At 43.0% G+C, this 12,807-nt stretch overlaps 1 protein-coding gene across 4 annotated transcripts in view; it reads right to left on the bottom strand.

The window, feature by feature from the left end:
- Positions 1-12,807, bottom strand: part of TEAD2 (TEA domain transcription factor 2) — a 91,607-nt gene that overhangs the window by 24,516 nt on the left and 54,284 nt on the right. For 2 of the 4 annotated variants that reach the window (XM_044281650.1, XM_044281651.1), the window contains exons 4-6: positions 12,197-12,259; positions 10,283-10,294; positions 4,264-4,398 (exon numbers count right to left, since the gene is read on the bottom strand). In XM_044281650.1, coding sequence (XP_044137585.1) covers positions 4,264-4,398; positions 10,283-10,294; positions 12,197-12,259 — 210 coding nt within the window. The remainder of the gene's footprint in view (positions 1-4,263; positions 4,399-10,282; positions 10,295-12,196; positions 12,260-12,807) is intronic. The other 2 variants (XM_044281652.1, XM_044281653.1) reach the window with 2 other exon arrangements.

Raw genomic sequence — 12,807 nt, forward strand, 5'->3', positions numbered from 1 at the left:
TCTGGGGACCTCAGGAAAGTTGTTAAATACTTCTCCAAAGCATTTGACACTGTACCACATAAAAGGTTAGTAAATAAAATGAGAATGCTCGGACTGGGAGAAAACGTCTGTATGTGGGTAAGTAACTGGCTCAATGATAGAAAACAGAGGGTGGTTATTAACGGTACACACTCAGATTGGATCACTGTCACTAGCGGAGTACCCCAGGGGTCAGTATTGGGCTCTATTCTCTTCAATATATTTATTAATGATCTTGTAGAAGGCTTTCATAGTAAAATATCAATTTTCGCAGATGACACTAAACTGTGTAAAGTAATTGACACTGAAGAGGACAGTATACTACTACAGAGCGATCTGGATAGATTGGAGGCTTGGGCAGATAAGTGGCAGATGAGGTTTAACACTGACAAATGTAAAGTTATGCAGATGGGAAGGAATAATGCAAGTCACCCGTACATACTAAATGGTAAAACACTTGGTAACACTGACATGGAAAAGGATCTAGGAATTTTAATAAACAGCAAACTAAGCTGCAAAAACCAGTGTCAGGGAGCTGCTGACAAGGCAAATAAGATAATGGGTTGCATCAAAAGGGGCATAGATGGCCGTGATGAGAACATAGTCTTACCACTTTACAAATCACCAGTCAGACCACACATGGAGAACTGTGTACAGTTCTGGGCTCCTGTAAACAAGGCAGACATAGCAGAGCTGGAGAAGGTCCAGAGAAGGCAACTAAAGTAATAACTGGAATGGGGCAACTACAGTACCCTGAAAGATTATCAAAATTAGGGTTATTCACTTTAGAAAAAAGACGACTGAGAGGAGATCTAATTAATATGTATAAATATATCAGGGGTCAGTACAGAGATCTATCCCATCATCCATTTATCCCCAGGACTGTGACTGTGACGAGGGGACATCCTCTGCGTCTGGAGGAAAGAAGGTTTGTAGACAAACATAGAAGAGGATTCTTTACTGTAAGAGCAGTGAGACTATGGAACTCTCTGCCGGAGGAGGTGGTGATGGTGAGTACAATAAAGGAATTCAAGAGGGGCCTGGATGTATTTCTGGAGTGTAATAATATTACAGGCTATAGCTACTAAAGAGGGGTCGTTGATCCAGGGAGTTATTCTGATTGCCTGATTGGAGTCGGGAAGGAATTTTTTATTTCCCTAAGGCCTCTTTCACACTGGCGTGTGCAGCCCGTTGCCGTATTGCGGCCCGCAAAATGCGGGCCGCAATACATGGGCGCCGTTCCGTGGGCATTTCGCATCACGGATGCGGATCCATTCACTTGAATGGGTCTACAAATCGGAACAGAACCACGGAACGGAACCCTACGGAAGCAACACAGAGTGCTTCCGTGGGGTTTCTTCCCGTACTTCCGTTCCGCAAAACGATAGAACATGTCCTATCTTTTTGCGCAATGGCCGGATCGCGGACCCATTCAAGTGAATGGGTCCGCGATCCGCTGCGGCTGCCCCATGGACTGTGCTCGTGCATTGCGGCCCGCATTTTGCGGGCTGCACACGCCAGTGTGAAAGAGGCCTGGAGTGGGGAAAATTTACTTCTACCTCACAGTTTTTTTTTTTGCCTTCCTCTGAATCAACTTGCAGGATAACAGGCCGAACTGGATGGACAGATGTCTTTTTTCGTCCTTATGTACTGTTACTATCACATGGCAGCTAAAATCCATGTCTGCCAATTCAGGCCTCCAAAAAACATATTTTGCACTTTGCCTCTAGAGGCCTGCTGTGCACCAATACAGCAGGCTACGAGCACATATGGGGTGTTCGCAAAATGGGGAGAAAGTGGGGAGCCTTTACTGGGGTGCATTTCCTCTTTTAACCCCTTGTGAAATTGAAAAATTGGGGTCTGCTAGTAATTTTTCATTTTTACAAATGTGTCCTTTGAAATGCTTCTCTCAAGTAATTCTGCCTTTTGTGAGACACCTGTTTGCTCAAAAGTACCCTTTTCCACCACTTAAAATGTTTGTATGGGGGTGCTCTTTCCGAAATGGGGTCACTTCTTGGGGTTTTTCATTTCTGGGGACCTCAGGAAATTTTTTAAATGTGACATGGCAGCTAAACTCCATGTCTGCCAATTTAGGCCTGCAAAAACCATAATTTGCACTTTGCCTCTAGAGGGCTACTGTGCGCCAATACAGCAGGCTACGAGCACATATAGGGTGTTCGCAAAATGGGGACAAACTGGGGTGCATTTTCTCCTTCAGCCCCTTGTGAAAGTGAAAAATTGGGGTCTGCTAGTAATTTTTTTTATTTTTACAAATGTATGCTTTCAAATACTTCTCTCAGGTAATTCTGCCTTCTGTGAGACACCTGTTTGCTAAAAAAAAAAGTCACCTGTTCGTACTGGGGATCTCTTTCCGAAATGGGGTTACTTCTTGGGGTTTTTTATTTCTGGGGACCCCAGGAATTTTTATTTTCACAGCCAAGCGTTTCCTAATTCTGTGAAATGCCTGATGGGTCAAAGTGCTCAGTACACACCTTGAAACATTCCTTGAGATGTGTAGTTTCCGGAACTGGGTCACTTTTTGGGGGTTTCCACTCGAGGGCCACCTCTGGGTGTCTTCATATGCGACATAGCTCCCAATTACCATTCCAGCTAAATCCTCTCTCCTAATCGCCATATGGTGCTCCTTCCACTCTAGAGCCCTGCCATGCAGCCATACATTTTTTTTGAGCACTTCTGGGTGTCTTCATATGTTACATAGCTCCCAAAAGACAATCCTGCAAAATCTATCCTCCAAAAGCCCTATGGCACTACTTCCCTTTTGAACCCTGCCATTCGCCAATACATCATTTTTTGAGCACACATGGAGTGTTTCTGTGAACTCCAGACCCAAGGTAATAGATTTTTAGTTTTGTTTGGCTGTTAACCCTTGATGTGTTGCAGAAAAAATAGATTAAAATTTAAAATATGCTAAAAAAAAGTGACATTTTGAAATGTAATTCTCATTTTCATTTAATTCTCGTGGGGACACTTAAAGGGTTAACAACGTTTGTAAAATTAGTTTTGAATAGATTGAGGTGTGTAGTTTCTAAAATGGGGCGATTCATGGGTGGTTTCTAATATGTAAGGCCCAGAAAGCGACTTCATAACTGGTCATGAAAAAAAGGTCCCCAAAAAATAAAATGTCATGTTTAAAATTGGCCAAATATGAAGTATTCATATGGGGAATGTAAAATAAGAACTATTTTTGGAGGTATTAGGCTGGTTTCACACGGGCGTCGCGGATTGGGACCGGATGTGTTCAGGGTGCGTTCAGTGAAACTCGCACTATTTTGCAAGCAAGTTCAGTTAGTTTTGTCTGCGATTGTGTTTAGTTGTTCAGTTTTTTCCGCGCGGGTGCAATGCGTTGTGAAGCGTTTTTCACGCGCGTGATAAAAAACTGATTGTTTACAAACAACATCTCTTTGCAACCATCAGTGAAAAACGCATCGCACGAGCGCTTGCTTGCGGATGCAATGCGTTTTTCACGCAGCCCCATTCACTTCTATGGGGCCAGGGCTGCGTGAAAAATGCAGAATATAGAACATGCTGCGTTTTTCATGCAACGTAGAACTGATGCGTGAAAAACAACGCTCATGTACACAGCCCCATTGAAATGAATGGGTCAGGATTCAGTGCGGGTGCTATGCGTTCACGTCACGCATTGCACCCGCGCGGGAAAACTCGCTCGTGTGAAAGGGACCTTACTATCTATTATAAAAGTAGAGAAATAGAAATGTCCTAATTAGCTATTTTTTCAAATTTTGGGGTAAATTTTGAAGTACAATATGTGACGAGAAAACAATCTCAGAATGGCCTGGATATGTAAAAGCGTTTTAAAGCTATTACCACATAAAGTGACACATGTCAGATTAGCTAAAAATGGCCTGGTCCTTAAGGTGAAAAATGGCAGGGTCCTTAAGGGGTTAATAATATACCCCTTTAAGCCTTCCTGAATCAACATCTCATTTCCATTGACACAGGTTGTGCTGTAACAAAAATGTCCAGTAACAGAAACAAAAGATCAAGTGAATCTGGAATCACACATGCAATTTTTGACCACTTTGATGCATTTTTTGTGGCAGTTTTGATAAAAAAAAAATTGTCAAACACAGACATGGATCTAGCAGAAGGAAGAAGTATAAGTATCTGCTCCTGACTCAAAAAATGCATGAACAATTGAGACAAAGCCTGCATATGTGACTCCAGCCTAAGACCTCCTGCACGTAACTACAACATAATACTTACCCCTGCATTGGGCGGGAATGGGGTCTGTGATATACTGGGTACCCCCAGTTTATTCTGAATGGGCATTGCAGATATAAGTTGTGCTGAAGACATCGCTGAAATACTCTGCAGAGCTTTATCTTTTGCTACCTGATCCTGCAACATGAGCAAAAAAACAGCATAAACTACACAGTAGCAAACTCTGCATATCCAACTCAGATCATTCAAATAAATGATTTGCGAAAATAAATGTATGTAATTTTTTTCTGATTGTTTTTGACTCCAGCGAAGCAGAATTGTTTAAAGAGAACATGGATAGTCTGAAATCTGCCTCAGTTCTCATAAGAAGTTTTAAGCGACTGCTTGGTTCACACCTTGTTTTAAACTGCAGCTCAGATGTAGTGCTGTGCAAAAGCATACCACTGGTCCACAATAATGTCAACGCATAGAGAGAGGATTAGCATGAAATACTACAATAAGCAATCTGTATAATAAATATTAAATAAATGCTATTATATCGACACGTGGTATAGGATCATCATCTTCAAATATGCATTTTCCTTAGCTCTCAGTGCCCATATTACTTTAATTACTTTTATTGCCCGATGAAGGAAAGATAGTGGCTTTTAGTAGGATAAATCAGCAAAGTCTAACTTCTTTACCACAACTGATTCTCCAGGATGTGGTTTATTCAAGTGGTTCTCTCAACCCCAAAGGAACTTATCAAAAAAGTTCTCACTTCCCATTTCAGAATATTCCTTCCACCTCAAAACCTTGGGTTTCATGTTTCTAGCTCTGTCCAGTAAAATACATTTAAATGGGTTATCTAGGTAAAAAAATTAAAATAATCTTCTACCAATGTAAGGTACAGTGAGGAACAGTAGTATTTGAACACAATGCGATTCTGCAAGTTCTCCCACTTAGAAATCATGGAGGCGTCTGAAATTCTGAATTTATTTGTCTTGCACTGCTGAATATAAGTATTTGAACACCTGAGAAAATGAGTGTTAATATTTGGTACAGAAGCCTTTTTTTTTTGCAATTACAGAGGTCAAACGTTTCCTGCAGTTCTTGACCAGATTTGCACACACTGCAACAGGGATTTTGGCCCACTCCTCCACACAGATCTCCTCTAGATCTGTCAGGTTTCAGGGCTGTCGCTGAGCAACACAGAGTTTCAGCTCCCTCCAAAGATGTTCTATTGGCTTTAGGTCTGGAGACTGGCTAGGCCACTCCAGAACCTTGATATGCTTCTTACGGAGCCACTCCTTGGTTATCCTGGCTGTGTGCTTCAGGGCGTTGTCATGTTGGAAGACCCAGCCACGGCCCATCTTCAGTGCTCTGACTGAGGGAAGGAGGTTGTTGCTCAAAATCTCACAATAAATGGCCCCACTCATCCTCTCCTTAATACAGTGCAGTCATCCTGTCCCCTTCGCAGAGAACTTTTTTGATAAATTACTTTGGGGTTGAAAGAACCACTTGAATACACCACATCCTGGAGAATCAGTTGTGGTAAAGAAGTTAGACTTTGCTGATTTATCCTACTAAACGCCACTATCTATCCTTCATCTACAATAAAAGTAATTAAAGCAATATGGGCATTGAGAGCTGCATATTTGTAGATGATGATCCTATTCCATGTGTAACTGTATATATACTTCACTGTATATATTGAATGTCCACGCTTGTTAATTAGGCTACTTTCACACTCTTGTTTTGGGCGGATCCGTCATGGATCTGCAAAAACTGATCTGTTACAATAATACAACCACATGCATCCGTCAGGAACGGATCTGTTTGTATTATCTGCAACATAGCCAAGATGGATTCTTCATCAACTCTATTGAAAGTCAATAGGAGACGGATCCGTTTTCTATTGTGCCAGATTGTGTCAGAGAAAACGGATCTGTCCCCATTGACTTACATTGTGTGCCAGGACGGGTCCGTTTGGCTCAGTTTCGTCAAGAGGACAGCAAAACGCTGCAGACAGCGTTTTGGTGTCCTCCTCCAGAGCGGAATGGAGACGGAACGGAAGCAAACTGATGCATTTTGAGCAGATCCTTTTCCATTCAGAATGCATTAGGGCAAAACTGATCCATTTTGGACCTCTTGTGAGAGGCCTGAAAGGATCTCACAAACGGAAAGCCAAAACGCTAGTGTGAAAGTAACCTTAGTATGTTTTTCCCTCATTGCCCCTATTGCCGCCTTTGAGTTGCATGGTCTTTGGAAGTGCAGTAGTCTTCTTGTCATGGATGATGTATCATTGCTTGAACACATATCTCCCCTGAGCTGCGGAGCCCTGAGCTACATAGCTCACCACAACGGTCATTGAGATAGCCGCCAGCTCTCCTGGGTGAGATTAGAAAGCAGAAGGAGATAGAGGTGTATCATGAAACGTGTAGTAAAGAGAGTAGGCTGAAGACAAAAATCCCACTTCCACCCAAGAAATACATGGGATACTCCATTTAATCCAGCATTCAGTAGTGAGGAAATCCTTATAATCTGGCAACGTTTTTTTTTTCTGTAATTTTTTTTTATAGTTTCTGGCAGTTATGACCCCAATTTAGCAATTAGAGCGTTGAAAGGTTTCCCAGCTTTAGATAATCTCTTTTTTATTAGAGGGCAGCCCTTATATTAGATATCAGTTCCCTATCCCTAATAAAGTATTGGAAATAGTGATACAAGACAACCCCTTTTTTGTTCACCAGGAAAGCAGTAGTAAGAAAGTAGTAAATGACTAGAAGCACATATTTTAGAAAATACACATACTCTTCTTACTTATAAGAAATTAGTTTTACGTCATTCAGTAGGCAGTGTCCACACAAGTTTCCTTCAGGTAGATGCTTGGGGACTAATTCAAGTTGACAAGGAAGACAAACAGAAAAAAGCAACAGAAACTGCTACCTCATACTGAAATATATTTTGCTGCCTGTGAGATCAGTCAGGAGCAGTGTCCAAAATTTGAGGGATCTCATGATTATGCTTGCACATTAATGTAAAATCTAAGTTTATTTTGTATCCACAGTGGAACACATGGAAAGCATAATACACAAGCTCGATGGGGATAAACCATAAAGTATCAATATGAAAAAACAACATGCAACCTCTTAAAATAGCACCAAACCATCCAAACAGAAAAAAGCTTAACAGACACAATCAAATATAGGCCCAAAGCCCATAATCTAAATCAGGGGTGGGCCTCCGACCATCTGCCAGAGCATATAGTGAAAATGCTAATGACCGCTGATGGGCGCTGATTTGAGGCTGGGGAGGGTCAGATGATGGTCTGATCTGAGGCTGGGCGGTCTGAAGGGTGCTGATCTGAGGCTGTGAGGTCTGATGGGGGCTGTTCTGAGGCTGGGGGTCTGATAGGGGCTGTTCTGAGGCTGGGGTCTGATAGGGGCTGTTCTGAGGCTGGGGGTCTGATGAGGGTCTGATCTGAAGCTAGGGAGAGTCTGACGGGGGTCTGATCTGAGGCTGGGAGGTCTGATCTGAGACTAGGGGGTCTGATCTGAGGCTGGGAGGTCTGATGGGGGGCTGTTATGAGGCTAGGGAGGGTCTGATTGGGGTCTGATCTGAGGCTGGGGGGTCTGATAGGGGCTGATCTGAGGCTGGCGGGTCCGATGGGTGCTGATCTGAGGCTGGGGAGGGTCTGATGATGGTCTGATCTGAGGCTGGAGGGTCTGAAATGAGGCTGATCTAAGGCTGGGGGTCTAATCTGAGCCTTTGGGGTCTGATGGGGGCTGTTATGAGGCTGGGGTCCTGATGGGGGCTGATCTGAGGCTAGGAGGGTCTAATGGGGGGTCTAATCTGAGGCTAGAGAGGGTCTGATCTGAGGCTGGGAGGTCTGATGGGGTCTGATCTGAGGCTAGGGAGAGTCTGATCTGAGGCTGGGAAGTCTGATCTGAGGGTAGGGAGGGGCTGATCTGAGGCTAGGGAAAGTCTTATGGGGGTCTGATCTGAGGCTGGGAGGTCTGATGGGGGTCTGATCTGAGGCTGGGGGTCTGATGGGGGTCTGATCTGAGGCTGGGAGGTCTGATGGGGTATGATCTAAGGCTGGGGGTCTGATGGGGTCTGATCTAAGGCTGGGGGTCTAATGGGGGTCTGATCTAAGGCTGGGTGGTCTGATGGAGGTCTGATCTCGAGGCTAGGGAGAGTCTGATGGGGGTCTGATCTGAGGCTGGGAGGTCTGATGGGGTCTGATCTAAGGATGGGGGTCTGATGGGGTCTGATCTAAGGCTGCGGGTCTAATGGGGGGTCTGATCTAAGGCTGGGTGGTCTGATGGAGGTCTGATATGAGGCTGGGAGGTCTTATGGGGTCTGATCTGAGGCTAGGGAGGGTCTGATCTGAGGCTAGGGAGAGTCTGATGGGGGTCTGATCTGATGCTGGGAGGGTCTAATCTGAGGCTAGGGAGAGTCTTATGGGGGTCTGATCTGAGGCTGGGAGGTCTGATGGGGGTCTGATCTGAGGCTGGGAGGTCTGATCTAAGGCTGGGGGTATGATGGGGGTCTGATCTAAGGCTGGGGGTCTAATGGGGTCTGATCTAAGGATGGGTGGTCTGATAAAGGTCTGATCTGAGGATGGGGTCTGATGGGGCTGATCTGATGCTAGGGAAGGTCTGATGGGGGTCTTATCTGAGGCTGGAGAGTGTGTTCTGAGGCTGGGGGTTCTGATGGAGGTCTGATCTGAGGCTGGGCGGTCTGATGGGGTCTGATCTGAGGCTGGGGAGTCTGATGGGGGTCTGATCTGAGGCTGGGGAGTCTTATGGGGGTCTGATCTGAGGCTGGGGAGTCTGATGGAGGTCTGATCTGAGGCTGGGGGTCTGATGGGGCTGATCTGAGGTTAGGGAGGGTCTTATGGGGGTCTGATCTGATGCTGAGAGGTCTGATGGGGGTCTGATATGAGGCTGATGTAGGCTTGGGGCTCTGATAGGAGGTTGATGGAGGTAGGGAGGCCCTCGGCAGCAAAAATGTTCCCCACCCCTGATCTAAATGGAAAGACTTCCAAGCTATGTCACAGATGTTAATTTTCATATTGATCTAAAAACTGTTGAATAAGTTAATGTAGAAAACAAAGTGGTACATAGGATGGTTGCACCATCTGCCAGACTATCTTGGGTAGCTGTTGGTTATAACAGTCCCAAATGCTATGCCCTCCTGTGCCCTCTGGTACATATGCTTCAAAAGGTCAAGCACCTTCTTAAGTAAACACCTTGACTATAGGAGTTTTACTAGGGAGTGGCATTGACTTCTGCAGGAGGAACAATAGTTTTAGGCATAGACTATTAAGAAGAAAACCTGTGATCAGTCAAACTGACACAAATGTCTGTCTTTGGCAGCCTTGGAGCCTGTTGCAGTCAGTCTCTGAGTCAACTAGATAATGCATCCATCAAAAGCACAATCTTGTCTAAATCTTAATCTATCACTTACTGCAGAACCCAAAACTTGTCACTCCTGTTCTACTAATATTCAGTACACAAGTCATGTAAGATGCAACCTCATGGACTTTATGTGATTGTGGCCTTTATTCTATGGCCAAGGTCTGCCATTTGAGGACAACTGATCGCCATACAAAATATCAAAAGCCAAGGCTAACATTATCATTGGGTTCAGATTACTTTTTTGAATAGCCAGCAAAATAGATAACATGAAGGCAGAGCATTCTGTCTGCTTTTCCCTCTTTTGGGCTCCAAAGCGATAAAACTTGGAGCATCCAATTGACTAACCAAATAATGTGTATGATGGCTATTCTTTTTGCACAGATTTCTAGTACACACTTTTTAAGAACACCTGCATCACAATGGTAAAACAGAAGTGAATCAGATCTGTGGAACAGATGTATTCATTTATCCATGAAGAGTCTATTGAGTGAAGTCTTCCTATTCAGCAAATGCCTACAAACATGGCATTCACTCGCAAGTTCAACCAAATAGTCAAGGCCAGTAATTTTTCCCATGAGACCAATACACATGAACGAGACAACTTTTTAAACATTGACCAAATAATTGGGAAGAGGTTATTATTTAAAATCCCAACTTACCATGTTCATAGCCTGGACGCAAAGAGATTGTCATCCAGAGCGGAGAACAGGAAAGTTGCAATCCACAAGGAGGGATGAGGGGACAAGTGGCATTGGATGGAATGGAGAAGGGTAGGGAGCAAAGGGAAGGGATATATAAAAATGGAGAAACAGTAGGAAGAGGGAGGAAAGGTAAATCAAACAATAATACATGTGATTTAATGAACAACTGGATGGATTACAATTGCTGAGAATGCACAATCACGTAGGGAGACAACAGGCAGCTATGAGATGGTTAGGGATGGAAAGAAAATAGTTTTTTTAATGTATTTTACTTTTTGAAAAGGATGTGGAAATTTAGATGGAGTAAATGTTATGAGTGTTATGAATGCTTTGCAATACTGGACATTTGGACATATAAACAGGCAATGTACAGTGTTAATACATGAGGATGCTGCAAACCCCCTCACTAACAAACATAAGAGTGATTCTTGCTGAACCCACATAAAGATTTAAGATCAATTCAGGATAAGCCAAGCAAAGCAGGGCCGGGATCTCAGATAAGAGCTTTAAATGTTGCAGAGACAAGCTTGTAAGACATTTAATAGCAGGGCAAGATAAGGGGGACACTTATACTGAGAAATCCCAACAATGCTGCTTCAGCTACAATGCATTTACTGAAACTGCTCTGCCAGGAGAATTTACTGATTTCATGATTATCTCAATTCTGAATATTCTTTATTACTTAGGAGAATTTCAGTGATAACTAAATGGGGTCCCTTGTGTCTCCATAGTCAATCACAAGATCTTCTAACATGGTCCATCAGTCCTCCCCAGTACAGGAGCTCCACATTCCTTAGCGTTAGATTTGATTCCACTTTAATCATATTCTGTCTTTCTGTTTCCGCGTATTTCTATGTGACCTTATTTTTGCTATACATGTGTCTAAATGAGAAGATTTGCATCTACCATAATTGTTTATGTGCCTAAACAAGTGATAAAGCTACAATTAGTGGGCTCTCTAGGGCAGGCATGCTCAACCTGCGGCCCTCCAGCTGTTGTAAAACTACAACTCCCACAATGCCCTGCTGTAGGCTGATAGCTGTAGGCTGTTTGGGCATGCTGGGAGTTGTAGTTTTGCAACAGCTGGAGGGCCGCTGGTTGTTAAGAGGAGACTAGTCATACTGCTAGTCATTCATAAGCCTCAGTGCATGCAGCGTATCAGGTAACTTAGGCAGACATCATGATGATTTGGATACTGAATATCTATTTGTCATGAGTGCTCTTCTTTTACCAACTTCTCAAGAATAAATTAAATATAGAGACGCCACTGAATTTCGTTGATCACTTTACCTCAAGATTAATTAGATGAAGAACTTTACTACTTTGACACAGTTTTAAGGCTGAAAATTGAGGTGTTCACCTAGGCACCCTTTAAAGTTTGTGTAAGAAACATTAAAATGCAAGTACGCTATATCAGGAGGTCAGTGCAAGTTATAATCATAAGACCACTGTTGCTTTTGGTCATTTGTATTTCTGCTGGATTACCTACCACCTAATGTTCTTACACATTGACCTTGGTAATGAACCTTGATCTGACATCTCCCGATAGCTACAGGTGTTTTTACAAAAAAATAAATAAAAATTACAGTTACTAAAGGTTGGTAGATTGATGGAAGCTAAATTTAAACCCTTCCTGACGTGTAAAGATGGCAATGTGAGCTTCCAAGTTAGGTTTGCATATGCAATTTCTGTAAAAGGACCCCTTAATCCATTCCTGTCACATGGCAAAAGCAAACATGCATGTTTCTGGTCTGGAGCATAAGCCAGCTTAGGTAGAATGCAGGCAAGTCAGGAAGCCAGCCTGGGTGCCATTAGCAGGCGGAAGCAGAGTTGCCAAAGCCAGCAAGTACAAGGAGCAGGTGTCTTACTTACCTTCAGCTTGGACTGGATTTCTCGTGACTTCCTCCGTGCTAGGACTTGTATGTGACTAGACACCTAAATCAAAGGAAATAATGTTACACCAAGGGGGTGATTTAAAGGATACTGCCAACTGGTATCTATAATAAGTAAAATATTTTTATTATATCCTAACTGACATGCCTATCAAATATGTATATAATACCTGTAGGTAGACATATTAAGGAAGCAAAAAAAAACTTAAAAAAAAATCTCAATATCAAAAATGAATACAATATATACATAATTTGCTGTAACACTGAGCTGTAGCAAAGGCCAAGTCTTTTATGGCAGACTAGAATGTGCATATTCTCTACTGTCCACTAGGTGGCACCGTAAGAACAGCTTTAGCATACATACGGTAGTACTGATAGATTTAAATGACTATTTAGAGATGTACTGTGTTTAATTTTAGTTCTATCATATACCGGTTGTTCTTGTTGAGGTCTGATGAAACATTAGTTGAACATTACTTGGTTATCTGTAGATCTGGTTTGCAGTTGCCAATCCAGCCCATTCATTAAATGACGTTAAACAAGGCAAAACTGTTTCATAGTATTAAATTGAATGAAGATCTGGTTGTGTCA

Source organism: Bufo gargarizans, chromosome 2, assembly GCF_014858855.1.
Source record: "Bufo gargarizans isolate SCDJY-AF-19 chromosome 2, ASM1485885v1, whole genome shotgun sequence".
Taxonomy (NCBI): domain Eukaryota; kingdom Metazoa; phylum Chordata; class Amphibia; order Anura; family Bufonidae; genus Bufo; species Bufo gargarizans.